The 20,903-nt window shown below is 39.1% G+C and overlaps 3 protein-coding genes across 6 annotated transcripts; 2 read left to right on the top strand and 1 right to left on the bottom strand.

Annotated features, from left to right (window-relative positions):
- Positions 1-9: 9 nt before the first annotated feature.
- Positions 10-2,175, top strand: higd2a (HIG1 hypoxia inducible domain family, member 2A). The gene is made up of 2 exons (XM_010787632.1): positions 10-306; positions 1,298-2,175. Exons 1-2 carry the CDS (start codon positions 120-122, stop codon positions 1,462-1,464), a joined length of 354 nt encoding a protein of 117 aa, XP_010785934.1. The 5' UTR covers positions 10-119; the 3' UTR covers positions 1,465-2,175.
- A 604-nt stretch (positions 2,176-2,779) lies between these two features.
- cltb (clathrin, light chain B) lies at positions 2,780-8,142 on the bottom strand. 3 transcript variants are annotated; one of them, XM_010787629.1, is made up of 6 exons: positions 7,678-8,139; positions 6,300-6,346; positions 5,946-6,063; positions 5,627-5,738; positions 4,211-4,264; positions 2,780-3,864 (listed from the first exon to the last, which is right to left on the bottom strand). In XM_010787629.1, exons 1-6 carry the CDS (start codon positions 7,853-7,855, stop codon positions 3,693-3,695), a joined length of 681 nt encoding a protein of 226 aa, XP_010785931.1. In that variant the 5' UTR covers positions 7,856-8,139; the 3' UTR covers positions 2,780-3,692. The 3 variants fall into 3 exon arrangements, with proteins under 3 accessions (XP_010785931.1, XP_010785933.1, XP_010785932.1); XM_010787631.1 differs by lacking the exon at positions 4,211-4,264 and having other exon boundaries at positions 7,678-8,134; XM_010787630.1 differs by lacking the exons at positions 2,780-3,864; positions 4,211-4,264 and adding an exon at positions 4,913-5,132 and having other exon boundaries at positions 7,678-8,142.
- A 1,123-nt stretch (positions 8,143-9,265) lies between these two features.
- Positions 9,266-18,621, top strand: LOC104959736 (PDZ and LIM domain protein 7-like). Of its 2 annotated transcripts, none has more exons than XM_010787627.1 (3): positions 9,266-9,407; positions 11,654-11,752; positions 18,433-18,621. In XM_010787627.1, the coding sequence occupies exons 1-3, from the start codon at positions 9,378-9,380 to the stop codon at positions 18,586-18,588; spliced, it is 285 nt and encodes a 94-aa protein (XP_010785929.1). In that variant the 5' UTR covers positions 9,266-9,377; the 3' UTR covers positions 18,589-18,621. The 2 variants fall into 2 exon arrangements, with proteins under 2 accessions (XP_010785929.1, XP_010785930.1); XM_010787628.1 differs by lacking the exon at positions 9,266-9,407 and adding an exon at positions 10,718-10,826.
- Positions 18,622-20,903: the final 2,282 nt, after the last annotated feature.

The raw sequence follows: 20,903 nt of genomic DNA, 5'->3' as shown, positions 1-20,903 counted from the left end.
GGAGGTATACAAATGCTCGCGACACTCATGGCGACGGCTGACTTTGCGACTTTTATTGTGAAGTCAGAGTGCTAAGTAAGACCGGAAGTGTAGTTCTTTGGTTGCAGTCTCAGGTAGACATGGCGGCGTCTACAGCTACAGCGGTCCCGGAGAAATCACCTAAATCATCTCCGCCTGAGTTTGTGCCATTTGACTTTTCTAAGCCCCCGCTTATCGATGGCTTCAACCCTTTGGGCAAACTCAAAGATGAGACGCTAAAAGAAAAGTTACTGAGAAAGACAAAGGAGAACCCCTTCGTCCCGATAGGTGAGTTATACAAGCTGAGCAAAGTTACACAAGTAACACAGAGCAGAAACAGCGTGTCCTTTACTCTACAGTGGGCTCCAATCAAAGATATCTAATAACATTTAAAGCTATACCTACCTCAACTGATGGAATCATGCTAGTAGACAACAGTAATGCATCATGCTAACATCAGAGAAAAAGGGGCTAACCTAATACACGCCTTCCTTTTTGAGTCAGCACAAAAACAAATGTTGTCATTCGAGTTTCGTTCATCGATGACTTGCTTATTTTGTATTTGAAGCTCTGTGAACATAGCTTAAGTTGACCGTGCTTTAATTTGAATTCAATTAGCAATGCCCTTGGAAAAAGGTTGTCAAGGTTTAGGTAACACAAACCACAAAAACAAACTTAAAAATATATATATATGTTGCATTTTTGTTTTCAAGTATGAATGTTATTAAATATGCATCTCTAAACTTCTGCAGAAATCCTTAAGTCCATACCCCTCCCTGTCTTAATCATATTTTGAATGGTATTACTAAATAGTGTTAAGCATATGATCTGTGAATTCATATTTCATGAAATATCTCAATATAATTATAGAATTTCTTTGAGTATCTAAATATATTTACATGTTATTGTGTGGTGTATTAAATGTTGTCACAAACGTACACAACTATCTGTATGACTATAAGACTCTACCAACTGGGGGATGTTTTTTAAGTTGGCATTAAAGAGCGATTTACCCTTAAATGTGGGGACTTTACAGCTATTAAGGCCAACATGTCTAAGTGGTATCTTTTATCTGTATAATATGACCCTTACAGCAAGCAAGTGTCTGAATATTATTATATTATTTGTGAACCGAAAGGCACTTCAGGATTGCAATAGTATATGACATTAATCTAATGTCATATACATTAGTATCTTCTCATTACATTGAACTTGTTTTAGGTTAAATTCAACATGTCCAGTCTTCTTTTCTGTTACACTTCTGCTTTGTGTTCTCCAGGTTGTTTGGGAACAGCTGGAGCTCTGATTTATGGCCTCCGTGCCTTCAATCTTGGGAAAACCAAACAGTCCCAGCTGTCGATGAGAGGGCGAATCTTCGCCCAAGGCTTCACTGTAGTGGCCCTTGTTTTTGGTATCTTTACCACCACTATGAAACCCAAGGAATGAAGACGGGCCATCCCACACCTCTGCCTATTAATTCAACAGAATCAGACCAGATCCAACGGGGAAATTGGACTGATTTGAAGTATATGAATGATGTATTATGTTGTCTGCATTGTTCGGATATACCCATGCTAATGCCAACACTATTTATTGTCATTTGAAAACTGTGAATTGCTCATGGTGACAACATATTTGACTTTGGGCTTGCGCTATGTAACAACAAAGTATAATCGGCTCCTTACCAGCAAGCTGGATTTTACTTTTGTTTTACTCTAAAAGCATTTAAGCAAAATGTCGATAAATATAAATGACATACTTATTGCTCTTCTGGAAGCTTTTATTTGAATTGTTCCCATGTGTTGTGACTGATATGATCAAAGTGCCGCCTGGCTGATTACAGACTTTAATTTGAAGCTGGTGTCCTGTGTGATTTGAGATAAAGCATCACAATCCCATCTGTGATCAGGGAAATCTATTCCTTATACAACCTTTATTTAACATGTTACTTCAATCATTGTGAACCGTGTCTGTATTAATGGCCTGGATGAGTAGATCTAAACCAATTCTTAGACAGACCCATTCTCAATGTCAGCCTTTTACACTTGGGAGACTTTCCATTTAACTGAAACCTTTAGGAGGGCTCTAAATGTTGTATTAGAAAATGTTACCCATGCTAAAATGTGTGGCCTTGCACCAGTAAACGTGCTTCTCAGATTCCCATGTATTTTTTTTACCTTAAAATGATTGGTGTATATACTCTAAATCAGGGGGGTCAAACTCAATTTCATCGCGGGCCACATCACCATTATGGTTGCACTCAAAGGGCCGGTTGTAACTTTAAGACTATATAAAAATACATATATAATATATATAGAATAATGTATTATAATTGATATTACATTATTGCCTCTGCATTGGATTATCCTCGGATATCACTACGTCTGAAAGCTGAAGTCTAGGGCCAATCAGAGCCGTATAATAGAATTCTCTATATGGCGCTGGGGCCAACAATTGCAAATCTCTTCCTTGAGAATGTCACAAAATGAGATGCATTGTGGGACATGTAGTTTATGGGCAACGTGCTTCTGTAAATCGGCATGTAACCGTATATAAACGTAGTATATTCTTTCAGAGCTCTTCTGGGGCCACATGAAATGAAGTCACAGGCTGGATTTGGCTCCCGGGCCTTGAGTTTGATACCCCTGCTCTAAATGGATATTTGCACCAGCCTCAAAGTATAGCTGTAAATCATCAACTTGGATTTCAATGATTAGCAGTCTTAGCTGGGAAATATACAAGGACACGTTCATTTAGGTGATCATACTCCACTGTTTTTATTTTCCAGTTCCCTTTTGACATTCACTTGTTTCAGTATTAATTATGTCCAAATAGGCAACATGTGAAACAACGTGCTGACTTTACAGTTCAAATTGACACATTGATTACTGTTAAAAAATCTAAAACATCTTGGTGTAACACAGAAATGGAGCGTAAAACTTCTGCTGAGAAAATCAGAGAAATTAAAAATCGCACAAATTGTTGATCAAATTAACTTTGAAAATTTAGATGAGAAATCTTTGGTTGTGAATTTCTTGTTTCTCTGAAATCATGCCGAATCAAGAGGAAATCCATCTGGCTGAATATTCAAACTGGAGCAAGAGCTACATCAAAAAGGCCACACGCTTGTGAAATTGAAAGATAACCATATGCTAGCTACGTTAAATATTGTAATCAGGGATATCGTACAACCACGTGATCAGACTTTGTGTCAACGTTGATGAGAGGCATAAGCGGTCACAATCTAACACGCAATAGTGCTTAATAAGTAATTGTCATTGACCAAAATGCAAACGTATACAATTTAAATGTGTGCATCCAAAATATTTGCAAAGGCATGCAAGAAAACTGACCTAATAATAGTTTATAAGTTATAGGGGAATACAAATATTTAACTTACAATAACAATACTTTCTTAAGTATAGCAGTGATAAAACTAACAGCGAAAGCATGTCGTAACAATAGAGCAGTCCTTCATCTTCTCAAGAGAGTGGGGTTGAGTATATTATCTCAATATAATTAGTAGGCATCAAAAAAGTAGGAGTGACGTTTTCAAAGCCTATAAACATACCAGGAATTTTATGGAAAAGGGCATACAAACTCTTCTGATGAAACGTGATGTTAAAACTGAAAAGGCAAATTTTTCTAGAACAACATTCTCTCCACCAGCTCCTCTAACGGACTAGAGGTGTCTGTTTGAGAGAGATGAGAACAGAACGCATTCGAGAGACGTCCTTTGCCGTTTTGTTGGTTTTGGGATTGAAGTCACAGAGCCGGGCCACTCTCTCCCATTCTGATCCTGGGCTCTCACCGTCGGTCTCTGCCAGGAACGCGTCCTCGGATGCTCTGCAGGAGGGAGGGACACCAGAGACAAGCTATGACTGGGCTGTAATATTAGAGGGATTTTAGAACGATTTCCAAACCAGACATGGTGCTTCAATCACATGAATTGAACCATGCATAACATTCAGCAGAACTTCATGCGTCTCTTTATACCAATCATAGACTTTGTTGGAGACATATTTATGTTTTACAACCAATGGCTTATGTAACCAATACACACAAATGCAGAAAATACCAAATTAGGTCTTCAAAAACAAGTCATTTTAGTATTTGGGCATGCATAAGGTGAAAAACAACTATATGGAATTCCCTGAACAACATTAAAAAAGCGTAAGAACTCTAAACCTACACAAAGCCTATCACATCAGAGTTAGGCTGTTTGTAGAAAGCCTTGTCAGCAATCCTATTGCACAGGCAAGGCCAAGAAAGCAGGAAAAAGAAGGAGAGAGGAGATTAGTTGTGTCAAAAAGAAGCAGAGAACATTTAGGGCCCGAGAAGCAGTTCTAAGGATTAGTGAATAACATGTTTAAGGTGGACTGAAAATAATCTTTCGCACTACTGTTAAACTGGTGCTGCTAATAAATACATTTAGACTGCCGAAGCACTTAAGGCAGGGGTGTGAAACTCACTTTCATCGCGGGCCACATTAGAATTATGGTTGCACTCAAAGGGCCGGCGGTAACGTTAAGACTATATAAATATACATAGATAAATATACATAAAAAATATAAAATAATGTATTATTTTACACTATTTCCTCTACATTGGATTATTATCGGATACGGTAATAACTTCATAATTAACTACGTCTGAAAGCAGAAGTCTAGGGAAAATAATTGCAAGTCTCTTCATTGCGCATGTCACAAAATGAGATGCATTGTGGGACATGTAGTTTATGGGCAACGTTCTCCTGTAAAGCGATATGTAACATTATAATAAACTTATTATATTCTTTGCAAGCTTTTGTGGGCCACATAAAATGAAGTGGCGGGCCGGATCTGGCCCCCGGGCCTTGAGTTTGATACCCCTGACTTAAGGCAACTACAGTGTGCTTTGGGGCTAGGCTTTAGCGTAGAAGAAAAATATGACATTTTCTCTTTGCCGTTTGCATTCCCTTTAGCTTCCTGTTTTGTTTACTGGACACACAGCCTTGGACTAATATCTCCTCAGAGGATTCTTTTGTCAGCGCTTTCACAGACACAGGGGAGAGGAAATTGGCAAAAGCTAGAGCTACAGATGCAGAGTGATACCGTGCTAGACTTGGACAGAGTCTGTTGGAAAGTGTGAGAGAAGAACGGGGTTAGCTTGGTCAAGAGAAGAAGAGGGTGCAATGTTTTGTAAGAATAACGGGGGGAAAAACTGGACCCAGCCTAAAACACACATTTTAAGTGGTAGACAGTCTTTATACTAACAATAAACACATTAAATCAGCAATACTATCAATCATTTCGAACACAAAACTGTTACACTTTACAACGACCTTCAACATTTGATCCTTTGGTGCTGACCAACAGGATTATTTTAACTCCCTGCATAGCTCATTAAAATTGTTCACCAAAATGTTACATATCCCACCTAACATAGTAGAGTCTTATACCAAATATAAAACAGTGCATTCCGGTTAATATGCACAGTAAAACAATGTTTCGAAGGGTTTATACCAGTAAAATATATTCTTAATTGAATGTGTTTGGTGTAGTGATTACGTTATCCTAATGTTACACTATTTCTGTGCACCTTAACTGGGGACGCGTCTGACACTAACCTGTTGTTGGCCTTGTTCTTCTCCATCTGCTCACTCTGGTGTACATGCCAGTCCTCCAGCTCCTTTTTAGCTTTCTCTTTCCACTCTGCCTCTGCTGTCTTGGAAGCCAAGTCTTTTTAAGGAGAAAAGGCAAAGAAAAACAACATAGTCAGAGTCCTCAGGAGAGGAATCTAAAATATCCGACATATTATAAGGTCTTAGTTTCACGCAATTAGATAGGCTGCATCATTTGTCTTAATAAGGTAAACTGCAAAAAGACTAAATCACAGGGACTCATTACAGCCTAAGTAGGAAGCAGTACGATTCATTCTTTGTTCACCTAGTGCTTCAAGGCGTGTCTTCTGCTCCTCCCTCCACTTGCGTAAACTCTCTGGCTCTTGCCTCTGAATATCCACCTGGGCAATGGCTGCATAGCTGTCAGTCGGGCCATTGGACTCCTTTTAGAGGACATCAAACATTTGCTCCATTATAAACAACAGTCTATTTAATTTAAAATACTGTAAATCCATCACGGCATGAGATGAAGTAATTCCAATACAAACAAAACGGGGAAGTTCTCCTTATTGATTTCATGGCGTTCAGATTTAAACCAAACCACACTTACAAACATATATATGTTGCCAATAATTACATATAATGGAATAATAAGTTTAAAGATGCACGTTAAGCTCACCTCAAACATGTCCCCATTCACTGTGGCAGGCTCGTCCTCGAAACCGTCTAACATTTTGACAGGAAAGAGTAAGTATATGTTAGTGTTAGCTAACCTTCCTCATCATCTGGGTTAACTAATGGTCGCTAGTATGGCAGTGTCACTTTGTTCCTCAGATAAACTTAGACCTGAGAAATGCAGCGGCACCTGTTTGGCTACTAACGTTCATGTTGTCAGTGCAGCTTTGTCAGGAAACAGAACAAGTTTTTACGGTAGAAGTGTACAGTCGACTTAGCTAAAATAATTTATCTCAATCAATACTAACGTTTGCTATATACTGTTACCATCAGAGGTGTAAGAAGTACTTAGATATATTACTCAAGCAAAAGTACAAAAGTATTGGCATCAAAATATACTCAAGTACAAAAAGTAAAAGTACTTATTGTGTGAAATGTCCCATTTTAGAATCTTAATTACTGGAGAATAATTATTGCTGCATTAATGTGTTCATCAATAGAAAGTACAATATTGGCTCACAAATTGAAGAAGAGTAAATCAAAAATTCTCAAGTACCCCAAAATCGTACTTTAGTACAGTACTTGAGTAAATGTACTTCACTACATTACACCACTGGTTACCATTCATTCTTTCTCGACCATAGACAGTGTTTGAATATTGCCCCTTCCCTCACATTATCTCAGTCATGACCATCTGCACTAACGATATAGCACACACTGTACCGTTTCCATCCTGTTACATTCATATTAATACTGTTATACCCATGTATTCTTATGCATATTGATATATTTATACACCATACTCTAGCCTGCTTTTAATATATCTTATTTCGTTTTAGATTAATCATGCAGCACATCAAGCATTTTTATCCAGGACTGGAATGCTTTCATTTATGTCAGCTTATATATTTAACATTTCTTATATGCTAGCTTATATGTTTGTTTGTTTGTTTATTTGTTTGTTTGTTTGTATGTATGTATGTATAGTTTCTTAATATTTAGGTGTGGAGAGCTGAGCGTAAGAATGTCAGTGCAACTGCCTGTTATACTGTATATATGACAATAATATATATTGAATCTTGACAGTTTATCATCTGTATCTAATGTTAAAGCAGAATGTGCTGTGGAATTATTCAAGTGACGTTGCGTTGTCGGTGTGCAAACGAACGTCAGCTATCTAAATTACTTACAAGGCTAACTTACAATTAGTTGTATTGAAAATGCGCTCAATAACACAACCTCACTACCAACTAATGAGTTTTGTTAATGTATAGGGATGGGGTCATTGTTTCCTAACAGACGTTTACTATCAGTTCAACGTTATTCATAATAGCTAGCTTTTGTTAGCTTGTTAGCCGAAGCTGACATTAGCTCTAACTTGCCATAGTTGGCCGCCGGCTCGGGCTCCGGCTCCGGCTGAGGCGGCTGCTCGTCCTCCGCTGCTTCGAGAGACCCAAACCCCTCGCCGTCGTTCTCGATCCCGGCTATCTCACTCTCCTGTTGAGCCAGGAAAGCTGCAGCTGGGTCCTCTTCAGTCGGGTGTACGCCGTTGTCAGCCATCTTTCACAAAAGTGTTTACAAGTTTCACTGAGCTTGGTAGGTTTAGCTAGCTAACGTCAAAGCACTCCAATTAGGCCACCGGTTCTGCAGCGTTAATACAAACAACTTGAATGTCTTACTCGAATCCTAGGTATTCCAAATTGTGTTCGGTAGGAAACTAGGCACACAAAGAAATAACCTGTTTTGCAAGATTTTAGCTTCGACTTTAGGCCTTCACTGATGATTCATGATTTCTTCACTTGTTCAGCACTGTGATGATGGAGCAGGGCAGCACCCCGAAGGTACCATTTCACATTTGTTGCAGTTTGTCCCCATCTGCTGGCCATCTCATGCATTATTTTTAGCCACCAGGCATTGAGATGCATTTGATCACAAAAGCTACACAACATGATCTTAAAGGAGGATTTAAATATTGCTGTGAACTATGCCATACAAAATATATTTTTATATAGCATATTAGTCACATTGTATACACTAAATGCACCTCATCAGCCAATTAAATAGTTAAAAGATAACAGTAGCCTACTTGTACTGCACATTATAAACACCTTACTTATTATTCCTAACTCCTATAAATATTGAGGGAATGGACCATATAATCTATGAATGGGACATGTTACTGTTCGTCATAAAAAAAAATGGAAATAAAGTATAACTCCAGTGTCATAGAGAAATAAAGAACACAAAGAAACCGCATTGATTTATACACAGATCCATAACCAAACTAAGAAGGAAATACCTCTTAAAATACTATTTAAAGTGCAGCATTATGTTTTATTTTATTTTATTAGTATTAATAAGCAGTTATACTCATTTAATATAGAAAACTTTTTTTTTTAAACGGGTAAAACCTTTAAAGGTTGCCTTTTCAGAAAGTGGTGACCAGCAATTTTGCAATGCTGGTCTAGGTGATGCTGAGCTATGTTGTACTATTTATTTAGCATAATTATTTTAAGCAAAATAAAATTTCTGTTCAAATTTCGTTTTTGTTTTACTTTTGGAGGTAACATAAGGGTAAAGCTGCCTAATCAGTAGTTTATTGCACGCACCTGTAGCTTATTATTCATTATAAATGCGGTTGAAATTACGATACACCTATGTTTGGTGAACTCAGAATTCTCTGCTAAATAGTCCAGTTATTGTTGAAAAAGAACACATATTTCATGATTTGTTTATGTTGTGCAATGATATAGTTTCCTTTTTTTTCAAAAAACAAGAAGCCATTTTTGTATTCAAAGTGGTATTTAAAGTCATTATGATGGATATGGATTGGCTCTACATGGTTTAACAGCTGAAATGTCTGCAAAGCACGGCCTCTTCTGGTTAATAGCCCGAATATGAAATGAAGCAGCTGCCCATGTGACTTCTGACGTTTCAGCCGAGTCCTTCTAAAAGGAATGTGAGGGAAATGATCCTGCAGCTCACCAAAGGGAACCACGGTGGCTTCCTGACGTCCGCTTTAAGGAAGTGCGAAAGTTAGCCTACTTACCGATTGACTTTTTATCCACTAGACTGACTCGCGATGTCTGGAGAACACATCGAAGGACAAGAGGTGAGCGCTTTTATATATCCAGACATGTGAATGCATTCCTTCGTGAGTAGGAATAACTTGAAAGCCAACTTTTTCACAGTTTGAGTTTTTGTATGGGTTGTGTTGTCCTTCTAACTTTACATTTTATGGTTTTCCGCTAGCTGCTCTGAACCACCTTCGGTCTAACTACTTAAAGACAGTTTTCCTGTCCTTTCCTGCTACTTCCATAGTGAATGTGAATGATTTATTTCAAGTTCTGCATTGCAGTGGTTTAGCAGTCTTTAAATACCTGATAAAAATGAATATCTTGGACACACTTGAATCAATCAAAAGTAAGATAAATAAGTCTATAAATAGATTGCCTTCAAAAAAAAATTCTTAAAAGTACTAGTTCATATACTAGTTCATATAGAAATATAACATGGACACCATATATTATTAATAGCAATGGGCTACCATAAACAGGGACCCCGTCGCTTGAATGAGTACCACAGGCAATGCTGCTCTATGTCGGCTATTGGCTTAGGGTTGATGTGGTTGGTATTTAATTAACCAAATTGCACCAGTCTTCATGCAGTAACTGTCTTATTATAATCTGCTTAAAACAACAAAGTGATCCATTTGAAATGTACCCTTCATTACTTGTAGTTGCTATAGCTTTTTCCCTCCCCCCCCCTCCCCATTTTTTAAGTTTATCAAACATTATAAAAATGAGGTGAGATGAGGTAACATGGGAAAAGAGACAACAACTTATCCAAGTTTGGTAATAAGGACTGTTTATGCCATCCAGAAAGTGTATTGACATTTAGTTTTGAACATAGACAAAATAAATAGACACAGATTAATACTGATCATTGTTTTTATTTAATTAACATTTTTTGCAGGTTTTGTGGATGGGGTTAAAAGGGAAGCTTGGCTGGTTGCTTTTTACAATACGTTTGAAAAATACCTTAATGCTATTTTTGTCTATTATGTATGAGTTCAGTTTCAGTTTTTACTATACTTAAGCCCCTCTGTTACTTAAGAACTTTATGTTAAAATGTAATTGCTAGTTTGGTTGTACTTTGCTTCATGCCCTGCATTGGAATGTAGAGTTTCAAAAGCTTCAGTCGTGGCCGTCTGCTGCTTCTCAAGTACACTTTATTAAAAAACAAATCCATTGACTCTGCTGTTGTAGGCTTTTGCCAGAATATAGGGGTAGTTGACGATACCTCTACCCCCCTCTCTCTCTGTGACTCATGCGGGTGTTGGGCTGAAATAGTTTGGTGTAGTTTTACATTCCTTATATAGCCTCTGAGGAGTGAGCGGAGGCTAGGGCTCGCCTGTGTCAAAGACAGTGTCGGGGTAGGGTTTGCCAACAGAGAGAGAATCTGCTTGCCCTAGCTTACTGACTCTAACTTTCTCCCAGCATCGGGTTATCAGCCACCCCTTGAGGATAAGGTAGGTTTGCATAGGTGGCATCTTGGGAAGCTATGTGTCATGGAGGGTGATGACACCTGGGAGAGTTTGGGAGGAGGAGCAAGATGTGTGTTAGGGTGCAGGTACAGAGGTCACTTGTACAGCCGTAACTTGCAAGTGACGTAGCCTGATGTCTCAAGTTGCCTCTGGTTCCTAAAATTACCTCGTTATTTAGTGACTTGCCATTCTATGCCTCTGATCAGTTCTGCTGAAGTTAGTTTCAAACTGTTTGCATGGTTTCAAAGCTACGCAAATGTCTGTGAACTATGTCAAATACAAATAAATGTCAAAAAAGTGCGGATATTGTGGGCAAATGTTTTATTTTGGCTCACTTTAAATGGTTGAATTATTCTTAAAAGAAATAAAATCACTTTTGTATTGTCCAGTAGATGTTCGGTGGTACTCTTTTGTATTGTTTGTTTGACACTGAGTTGGCTGTCTGTGAAAGCTATGAAGATTACAGTATGACGCAAAGGATTTCATCCTATTCGTTTGTATTTTAATAAGTGTACGAACATTATTTCTCAGGGGCCGATGCAGTATTTTATTGCCTTGTGACATGTTATTATAAAATTGACACATTTAATGCGTTTTTGTAACAAAGATAATGCAGAAAAATATTTTCACACATTTAACATTATGTTCTCTAACAAAACCAACAACAATTGATGCCAGTTTCTCTATGGAATGTATGTGTTTGTTTTGGAAATGAATGCACCCGACAGGCAGGATGGAGCAGAAAATAACCTTTTTTTTCCCAGGCTTTTTGACTAATTAACACCATGTTTCCTCTTTTTCTCTTTCCCAAGGCTATGAACATATACTCTGTAAACCTCAGCGGCCCGGCGCCTTGGGGCTTCAGGCTGCAGGGTGGCAAGGACTTCAGCATGCCCCTCACCGTGTCTAGGGTAAGAAACTATTTGTCAGCTTTGTACTTCCTCGCATATGTTAGCATTGATGAATTTACACTCCGAGCATTTGGGTGAAAGATCATCCTGTAAAGTAATTTATGTCCAAGCTTCTAAATAAAAGCCTAATATTTCCAAGCGTTTGTTGTTAGCTCCACATAATGATCCTACCTGGTCATATCTTTTCTGGCCTGCGTAGTATGGGAGACTGTTTTGTTCATGTTCATATCATTCACATTGTTATGGTGAATATAGCAACCCATATCCAGTGGATCTTAAGATGCAATACATTTGGATTGAAATAATTCATTGGTCATGCACATGCTGTTTGTTTTGCAATGCTTTCTACTCTCCATGTTAGGTCATTGCTGTTTTACTGAATTCATTTGAGATACTCTACAAACTGTTTCTATTGAAGAGAGCAGCAACCACTTTCCAGGCCTTATAAGTGCAGTGCTACTTTGCCTGACAAACACAGTCTCCCTCGTGCAGCCACACACACATGCACACACATAAACTCATTCCTACGTTGCTGCTGCCAGCAAATTGAGCACACAGAACTGACATTCTACTAAGCACTCATTCCTTGACGACATTGTTATATTGCTACCTTTGACCTATTATCAATAATGTTCAACTAAAGAGATATTTAAGAGTTAAAGGTAATGAAAAATGGGTTGGGCCTCACATGGTTATTCCACATTCTTTCAATCTCTTTCATTTTGTTTTTTTGTAGCTGCCAAATAAAAAGCTTTGAACGCATGATGCCCTTTTTTAAAATCTTGGTTTGATTTGTATGACCAACAGAGTCCAGAGGGTCTCCATGGTAGCATCACATGAAGTCTGTGTAAAGTTGATGTCATCTTGTGGCGAAGGCAGCAGTTATCACCATTCTTGTTAGTACATGTCCTGTTCCCTGGCAGGCATCTGAGTCTAAAACACAATGTTCCCCTTGGATTCATGACAACAAACATTCTCCTCCACTCATAAAAGAGCAAACAGATGTGTAACCCCATCTGACTAATTGCCCAGAAGAAAACCGGGATCATTAGTGTGTATAGGACTTGAATAGGAGGACTGGCAAGGCGTAGTAGGTTGAATTTCAGCAGTTGTGTTAATAGATTGAATAATCAGCCAGTGCAGGTGGCCAGTTTTTCTGCAATCCAGGTACATTACACATGCTGGTTATTTCCTCTGACAGAAATGTGGCTCTCCTTTTCTGTATTGCCTTTCCTTTCCAGTCTCTTTGGCATCTTGGTAGTGTACTTCTAGGACTGGATCATTATTGACTGGTCACTGGGCGAATACCTTTTGAGGCGTGCTCCAGCAGTCCACCAGACCTCAGGCTACAGAAGTTAAAGATGTGACAGGGTTTCTCTCTTTATACTTCTTAGGGACTAGTGCCATGACTTGCGTTAGTCATAAAAGACTGGACTGTGAATCACAGTCGCAGAGGATGAAACGACACAACCAGGGGATGTAAACCTCAAAGATTTACAGTCCCCGGGAAGAAGAAAATATGGCCTGAACTCTCTTGGCTCAAATGTAATGGGTGGTCTTTTTTTGCTGGTATGTAGCTAATGAGATAAGAATCCAGACATTAGGTAAAAAGCATTAGCCCAGTGAGGAACATGTTGAGTGACAGGACAAAAGGCAGTAAAATGCTGGTGAAAAACGGCAAAGAGATTGCATTTATTTAAAGCTCATGTTTAAATAAAACCAATTAATTTGAGTTTGTCATATGGTGGGTGGCAGATCTTTGTATTTTGGAAGTTTTGAGACGTCTTAGCTCCTGTGTGTGAGACTGAGTTGGTATAGAGGTTTCCATGCTCCAAGAATGCTCTTTTTTTCCCTTCCTCCTCTGTCTGCGAGCCTGGAGAGCTATGCTTTCTCAGCATTCCTGGGATTTTTCTCGTGTCCACCCGGTCGCTGCCAACAGACAATCCTCTTGTCTCTTTCTGTGTCTAATGTGTCTTCCACACTCACTTTTGCCAAGCATATGACAGGACTCTCCCAAACTGTAATCGTTTTTCAGTGAGATCAGAGGAAAGGAGACCATGCCAAGACAAACTGTTGAGGAAAACCTTTCTTTTGTGACCTTAGCATAATATGTATACACCCATTTATCCTAAAAAACAAACCACATCTGCTTTTATTCAACTCTTTTTAGTATTAATATCCTACTTTTTATTTTCTTTGCCTTGAGATAGCAGATGTATGAACACTTATAACAAGTTAAGTCACTCCAAATGCTCTTGACCCTTCACCATGCTATTAAGAAAAATCTAAAGAAAGACAAAGCAATGTCTTTCTCTTTTAGTTTAATGACTGCGATGCCATTGTATCCATTTCTAACTGACAAAGTAATACTGGAAACAGCCATGTGAGTCAGTACAGCCTCGACCCAGCCTCAGATGAACATCATTTGAATGTTGCTTTGCACTGGTGAATAGACATTTCTATTAGGGCTGGGAGGGTATTGTTATTGGCAAGTGGTACTCAAGTGAATTGAGTATTGCACTTCTATTACGTTTCGAGACTTGTGAGAGACCTTTCTGAAAGAATTGGCAAATATGAAGAAGCAGAAAAATCCTGACTTTTATACTTACTACGGGTCCAATTCTAAAAACACTGGATCCAAACAACGAGGCTTCATGATGCCTTTCTTTACTAACGTTACATTTCAAGCTTCAAGTTTGTAACACAGGGTTACTGTCTGTTAAAACCTCATTATACTTGAACACAAAATATATATTTTTGTATGAAAGGGTTAAACGTTGCGTAAGCTACGAGCGTCTATGAAAGCTGCCTCGGAAAAAGTTACGACAGTCAGTCAGAGTTGCTAGTTTGATCCTCGCTCCAGAAATAGCCTACTTTGTCTTTACCCTTTCCTAAACAACCTTGTGCCAATTTGTTTTCTTGAATTTCTCAAGACTTCTATGACTTTCAAAAGTCTGAGTTATACTTAAGTAAAATTATATCTCTCCACATGTCTGCACCGACATCCTGTGATCGTCATATATAGGAAGCAAGATGTTGACGTTCGGCCGTTTCATTGGGGTTTCCATTGAGTCTCTCCCAGTCTGGGGCAGGAACTCCTGAGGAGTTTCTTCATATATCTGTCCCAGATCCCGTGCCATCGTGATTCCATAAACAATATGATACCATAGCGCAGCCTCCTGCGTACCATCTGGTTTCTATCATTTAAAACATACCACTACCCTGAAATCAAACTCTGGGAGGAAATTACAGATGATGTCAAGTCAATAATCTGTCTGTCCACCAGTACATCTGGATGTGTCATCGAGTCTTATATTCCTCTATCTCTGCATGTGTCTCCGCCTGGCTCGTAGGCCATCTGTTACTTTATCACTTGTGTACTCTTTAAAGACTCCCCCTCTCTCATACACACACATACTCCCCCCACAGGAGGCCCTGTTAGAGGGGGGAATTAATAATTCAGTACTTACTGATAGATTACCTGCAGGGAGCATTTATTTCGTGGCTAGTTGGATGTGAAAGTCTAATGTTGTGATCGGGGCAGCAGTGTTTTAAGGTGAGTAAGGGCTAGGTGTTCCACTGCAGCCGTTTCAGGGGGACTACATACTTGAAGGTTTGGTTTTCCATTTCTCAGAGGGATATTTATGGCTTTGCATCAGCTGTGCTGTGTGAGGGATGGAAGGACAGACTGTCTCTCGGCCCCCAAATAGCAGTGGAAAGAATAAAAGTGAGCTGGGGGCAGAGTTACATGGCCAGAATATCTACAGCTTTAGATAAATCCTAGTGCATTATTAGTTCAACCAAAAACAAGAGCAGCCAGCCCGGAGCGAGTGTGAGGTCCTGGCTCACCTGTAGGGTCAGTCAAGGGAAGCACTTCAAAGTTGAATTCAAGATGCTGCATTTTGAAAGGTTGGCTCATACTTTGAAATTTGATAACATACCAAAACAGTTCTTGTGCTGTGCTCTGCCAAAAGGCCTTGAAACACGCCATTAACTGTTCAGCTAACCCTGTGGTTGCGAATCCCTTTTGATCTATAAACATCATGCCATTAGTGTGAGGCGAGTTACAATCATATTTGCACCAAACACTTTAAGAGTTTTCTTTTTTGTGTGTTACTTGAGTCAGAGGAAACAGGCAAATAAAAGCCATTGCTGCTATATGATGTTATCGTGCACCATGGCTGCTCCATCATGTCATATCTGTAGTTGTTTGAGGTTCAGTGCAGTGTGTTGCATTTAGGAACATGTTTTCCACTGTCCTTCGCTGTATTGACAAACTGCTTGGGGGGTATAGGGTTTCCATCCGCCCCCTACCACTCAAAGGTCTGAGCACAGCAACTTTAACTGCTGCCTTCTCAAGTGAGGCAGCAGCTGCACCCTGAACCTGAGCCAGGAGCACAGGTGTCTGCGTCCATCAGTCACCCAGCTCACATGCACATACATTTGAAATCCACAATCTGTATGACTTCTGTATGTAATTCTGTTTCTTTTAAGTTTAGATTTAGATTATGAATATTCAATTATGGTATTTTAGAGTAAAGACAGGGGATACATTGAAGGCCAAACCAACATAAAATGTCTCGGTAAGAACAGCTTCAGTGGTCCTTGGTATAAATGATGAACATCTACTCATTATTTTTATTTTATCAAACAATTCAATGACCCCTTGTTCTCTATATTAAAACATTTATATCATTTTTTTTCCTCATTTATTTATAGTTGTTTCTATTTTAGTCTTCTCCTGTGTGTATTTCCAATGTTATTTTATTATAAATAGAACACGTGTTGCTTTTTCCACGGACACATATTCCCACCCCCACTTCAGAGTTGACCTGCAAAGCTTTTATTGCTTAATTAAAGTTTCATAAAGACTTTTTTATTACTCTTTATGAAAAGATTACATACAATAGTGTGATTTCTGGTCATTTTCTACACCTCTATCGCCATTAACATTTTAACATTTTTTTTTAACAGAGATTTAGCTAGACTTGAAAAGCTCCCTTGAGGCTTTTCACAGTGCATCTGTGGCTTAGGCTGCATAGTTGTTGTTGTTAAACTCTATTAAAAGCATTGTTTTATTTTGGTAAATGATAAGGTGCTCAACTTTTACAATCCAGTTTAGTAATAAAAGGGTTCTGCGGCTCTCAGTAGTTAACCTTAGTGGCATTATGTCAGGCCGGGCCCCTTTTCAGAATGCGTCACTTGTATCCATGTCATAGTTGTATTTCTCCAGTGTACGCTGTTCAAGCTCTTTTAAGTTCTTCCTTAACTGGAGAAAGTATGTCTTTCTTAACCCCTCTAATTGCTTCCAGGGAGTGCAAATCAAAGGCAATTATGGTGATGTTTGAACTTGGCTGTAAAATAAGTGTAGCTTGGATTGCCCCTGAGGAATGTATTTCTTCCTTATTTTAGTTTTGATCCAAGGCTTTAACTTTGTTGTCTTTGTCGGGTGCGCATTTGTCTCTCAGCCTGAGCTGTCATCGGTTTACAGAGCATATTACCCTGCTCACACAAGTGTTTATTTTTAATGTGCAGAATCAAAGCGGCAAGTGGGATAGCTTTGCTGAACATGGCAGAAAACCATTGATTGAACCGCAGAGTCCTCTGAGCTTTTGATGAGCTAACATTTGCAGGGATCCATGACATCAGAGAGTAATCCTAATAGGTTTTTCGCCAGAAATGCTAGCACCCGCTCCCTTATCTGATGCCGAACACTTTGTAATCCAGCTATCACAAGTTTCAAGTTTCATTAAGCCGCAGAGGCTGGCTGACTAAGCTCTTACTAAACACGATTTGGCATCTTTGTTCTGTATATTAGACTACACTGACTGCCATATCCTTTAAAAAAAACAAAATCTTGTACATGAAGAAAACCATTAACTACCTATGTAGAAGTCAAGTCCTTCCTGTTTGTAACAAGACTCCAGGCCTCTGCTCTGACTCAAGATGTCAGCAGACTGCGGGACGTCTGAAAGGATGAGATCATTGTTTTGTCAGAGAAACTAGTCAGAGACTTACCTGTCGCGATGGGTTGTTTCAGTAAATTATGTGACTATTTGTAAAATATGGTCCTCTCCGTAGCTTTGAGGAGTTCCTTTCATAGTCACATCTGCAGCAAATCATACGCTGATGGCTGATGACATCATGATGACCCATTATGCCTGTTCCCGATAGTGTTGAGTGAAATATCTCGGCTGGCCTGTCAGGCGCAGACACGCAGACTCCCTGGGCTCATTATTAAAAGCCGTCAACAGACAAAAAGTCAACTGAACATGACTTTCAGTGTGTTGAGATGTCCTGCATTTTGCTTTGAACTGATGATTTATCTTGGGTAATTGTATGTTATGTAGTCACACACTGACAACTTCAGTACTTTTTTTCCCTCTTGGTTTGGAAATTATTTTCTCTTTCAGACATAACCTGATGACTATAATGACAACATTTTTTGAAAAGGAGGCAAATGTGCAGTTTACGTTACATTGTGATTATTTTCATATCCCTGAAAGAACAAGATCTAGGATGAATTCAAATATCGCAGTATTTGGCCCATAGTAACTGGGATTTTATTTTTGCGCTTCAATCCCTGAAGCTGCCTGTTGGGGCATGTATTCATCTATGCAACTGTCACAACACCATGTCTTCATGTACCTCTGTCTTCTGTCCTTGTTTCCTTTCTGTAGCTGACCCCGGGTGGGAAGGCAGCTCAGGCTGGTGTCGGTGTGGGAGACTGGGTGGTGTCCATCAGCGACACTAATGCAGAGGACATGACCCATGTGGAGGCACAAAACCAGATCAGAGCAGCAACAGACTCCCTCACCCTCACCCTCAGCAAGTAAGTTAACTGGCGACGTGTGATGCAACACACATCTACATGATCACTTCCCCTCCCTTTTTATGTCGGTCATACACAGCAGAATAAACATCCTCCCTTATTCTTAGGAGAGATACAATACCACAATGTCCTCACACAGATGGCTTCAAAAGACCTTGGTCTAAAAAATATCCTCACTAACAACAAAATGTATTTTTAAAATAATTAATGCTCAACATAACTTAGACTTGAATTGTTATTTATTTGTGCTGCTGTGAAATAAGTAAATGTGTGCCAGGAGGAGGTGTTTTCCATCCTGATAGTCCCTTTGTCTGTTACAGTAGAGCCAACAAAGTACTATCTTGGTTTTGGTACAGATAATGCTACCATATGGCCATTTATAAAGCACGTTTAGCTTTTTATCATTAATCCTAACCTGTGAGGCTTAGAAGTTATTTCTTTCCAGGATTCTTGATCCAACATCTTTGCTTAACGGTGTGCCCAAATTCCACCCACATAGATTTCACATTTTTGCAGCTTATCTGCTATTATTCCTTCTACAAATTGTGTCCAATCTTCACATAATTGGAACTGTACAAAGCATATTTTGGTAGTCTATATTTAGGCTTGCTGCCTAGTTGAAACAAATAATGTAATTTTGATCATAGGTAATAAAAACACAATAATGGCTTTAAGTGATACATGTAAACAACTAATGTAATACAGAATGTAAGTATTCTCCAAAATGATCATGTATTTTGATGCAGATTCAAATGTAGATGCAAGTTAAAAACTTAAAATGATGGTTTATTAAAGTAACAAGAGGATAGGGTGATTAGAGGTCAATACTCTGACCTTTTTCTTGCTAGCTAGTGATATTTTATACTTATCATTCAGAAGATGCAAGATCTACTTTCCAGTAGTCTGCATTCAGCAGCAGATACGCATGCCAAATGCTTTAAGGCAGATATTTTAAATACTGACATTTGTTTGGTTAAAATAAAACATTTTCAGGGGAGCAACTGGTTCCTTAATTATGCCTTAAATACAATTTGAGAAAATCTTTATTCAGATTAAAACACTAAAGTGTGAGCCAGGAAAGTTGTTACTCTTTTTGATTGAATTATGCTAATTAGCACTGGATAAACCACAAAGGCAAAGCACTCGTACCTGCTCACATAACTCCTGCCAGGAACTCCTGACTGATAGAGTGGCTCTGTAGAGTACAAGCCAAGTGTTTCATCAGGAACTTAAAAATAAGAAAAAAGATTTACCTTCCAAGAAAAAGCAAAAAACGAATTCATTCAAAAGAGTCTAAAGCCGTCAGAAGATGAGAACGTTTTAAGTTATAAAGATGAGCCTTGCTGCTGTCCTGGGACTTTTATGAGAAGAAGTGGTTGTGATCCCAGCTGTACCCCTGACACTATTTTCACATATTCTCAGTTTCCTAGTTGTTGTCTGCCAAGAGGGTTGGCTGTTCGTTCAATCAATCAATCAATCAATCAATCAATCAATCAATCAATCAATCAATCAATCAATCAACCAATCAATCAATCAATCAATCAATCAATCAATGTTTATTTATATAGCCCGATATCACAAATGTTACATTTGTCTCAGTGGACTTCACAGTTTGTACTGAATATCAGTATGACAATACGACACCCTCTGTCCTTAGACCCTCACATCGTACAAGGAAACACTTCCAGAGAAAAACCCACAGTTTAAAGGGGAACATGGGAGAAACCTCAGGGAGAGCAACAGAGGAGGGATCCCTCTCCCAGGACGGACAGACGTGCAATAGATGCCGTGTGTAAATCGAAGAGATAATACATGTTACAGCGTAGGTAGACCAAATGTTTGGAAAGACGAAGTGTTTGGAAATGCATGTGTCTAAGAATCCACGAGGATGTCAACAATCCTGTGGGAGCCATCAGGGAAGTAGTATGATGAGAGTCTGGCAGAACCGCAGAGATAGGTTCAGCCACGACTCGAAGTCCAGGACTCAGATCCAGAACTCAGGTTAGAGGATCCAGGACACAGGACCACAGCAACAGGATTAGCCACGACTCAGGATCCCGGCGTAAATATAGACACCAAAAAGAAATTTGGGGGTAGCTGGGTTATTCGTAAAATGAGTACAGGGACTCCCTTAGGATAGGCTGAGGGATAGGGGTAAGGAACAGAGGTGGAGAGGCACAACGTGTCTACGTACATGCACTCCCTGTTATGTTCTGTCAAATCTTTCTTCACTTGGTTTCAGTCAGAACAGCCACAGGTCATTTATAAGACTTTCAAGAACTAAACTGCTAGAACATAATAGTTTGTAGCGATCATAGT

The sequence above is a fragment of the Notothenia coriiceps genome, unplaced genomic scaffold (assembly GCF_000735185.1).
Source record: "Notothenia coriiceps isolate Sejong01 unplaced genomic scaffold, NC01 NC01_scaffold00030909, whole genome shotgun sequence".
Classification (NCBI taxonomy): Eukaryota; Metazoa; Chordata; class Actinopteri; order Perciformes; family Nototheniidae; genus Notothenia; species Notothenia coriiceps.
Note: the sequence above shows the minus strand (reverse complement) of the source record. Positions and strands in the feature narration are given on the sequence as shown.

What these genes read in the sequence shown, in the direction of transcription:
- higd2a (XM_010787632.1), top strand. Translation starts at nt 120, where the DNA reads ATGGCGGCGTCTACAGCTACAGCGGTCCCGGAGAAATCACCTAAATCA. An exon ending in GAACCCCTTCGTCCCGATAG is followed by an intron (nt 307 to 1,297) that starts GTGAGTTATACA and finishes TGTGTTCTCCAG; the next exon opens with GTTGTTTGGGAACAGCTGGA.
- cltb (XM_010787629.1), bottom strand. Translation starts at nt 7,855, where the DNA reads ATGGCTGACAACGGCGTACACCCGACTGAAGAGGACCCAGCTGCAGCT. An exon ending in TGAATGGGGACATGTTTGAG is followed by an intron (nt 6,064 to 6,299) that starts GTGAGCTTAACG and finishes GTCCTCTAAAAG; the next exon opens with GAGTCCAATGGCCCGACTGA. An exon ending in AAGAACAAGGCCAACAACAG is followed by an intron (nt 4,265 to 5,626) that starts GTTAGTGTCAGA and finishes CCTGTGCAATAG; the next exon opens with GATTGCTGACAAGGCTTTCT.
- LOC104959736 (XM_010787627.1), top strand. Translation starts at nt 9,378, where the DNA reads ATGTCTGGAGAACACATCGAAGGACAAGAG. An exon ending in AACACATCGAAGGACAAGAG is followed by an intron (nt 9,408 to 11,653) that starts GTGAGCGCTTTT and finishes CTCTTTCCCAAG; the next exon opens with GCTATGAACATATACTCTGT. An exon ending in TGCCCCTCACCGTGTCTAGG is followed by an intron (nt 11,753 to 18,432) that starts GTAAGAAACTAT and finishes TCCTTTCTGTAG; the next exon opens with CTGACCCCGGGTGGGAAGGC.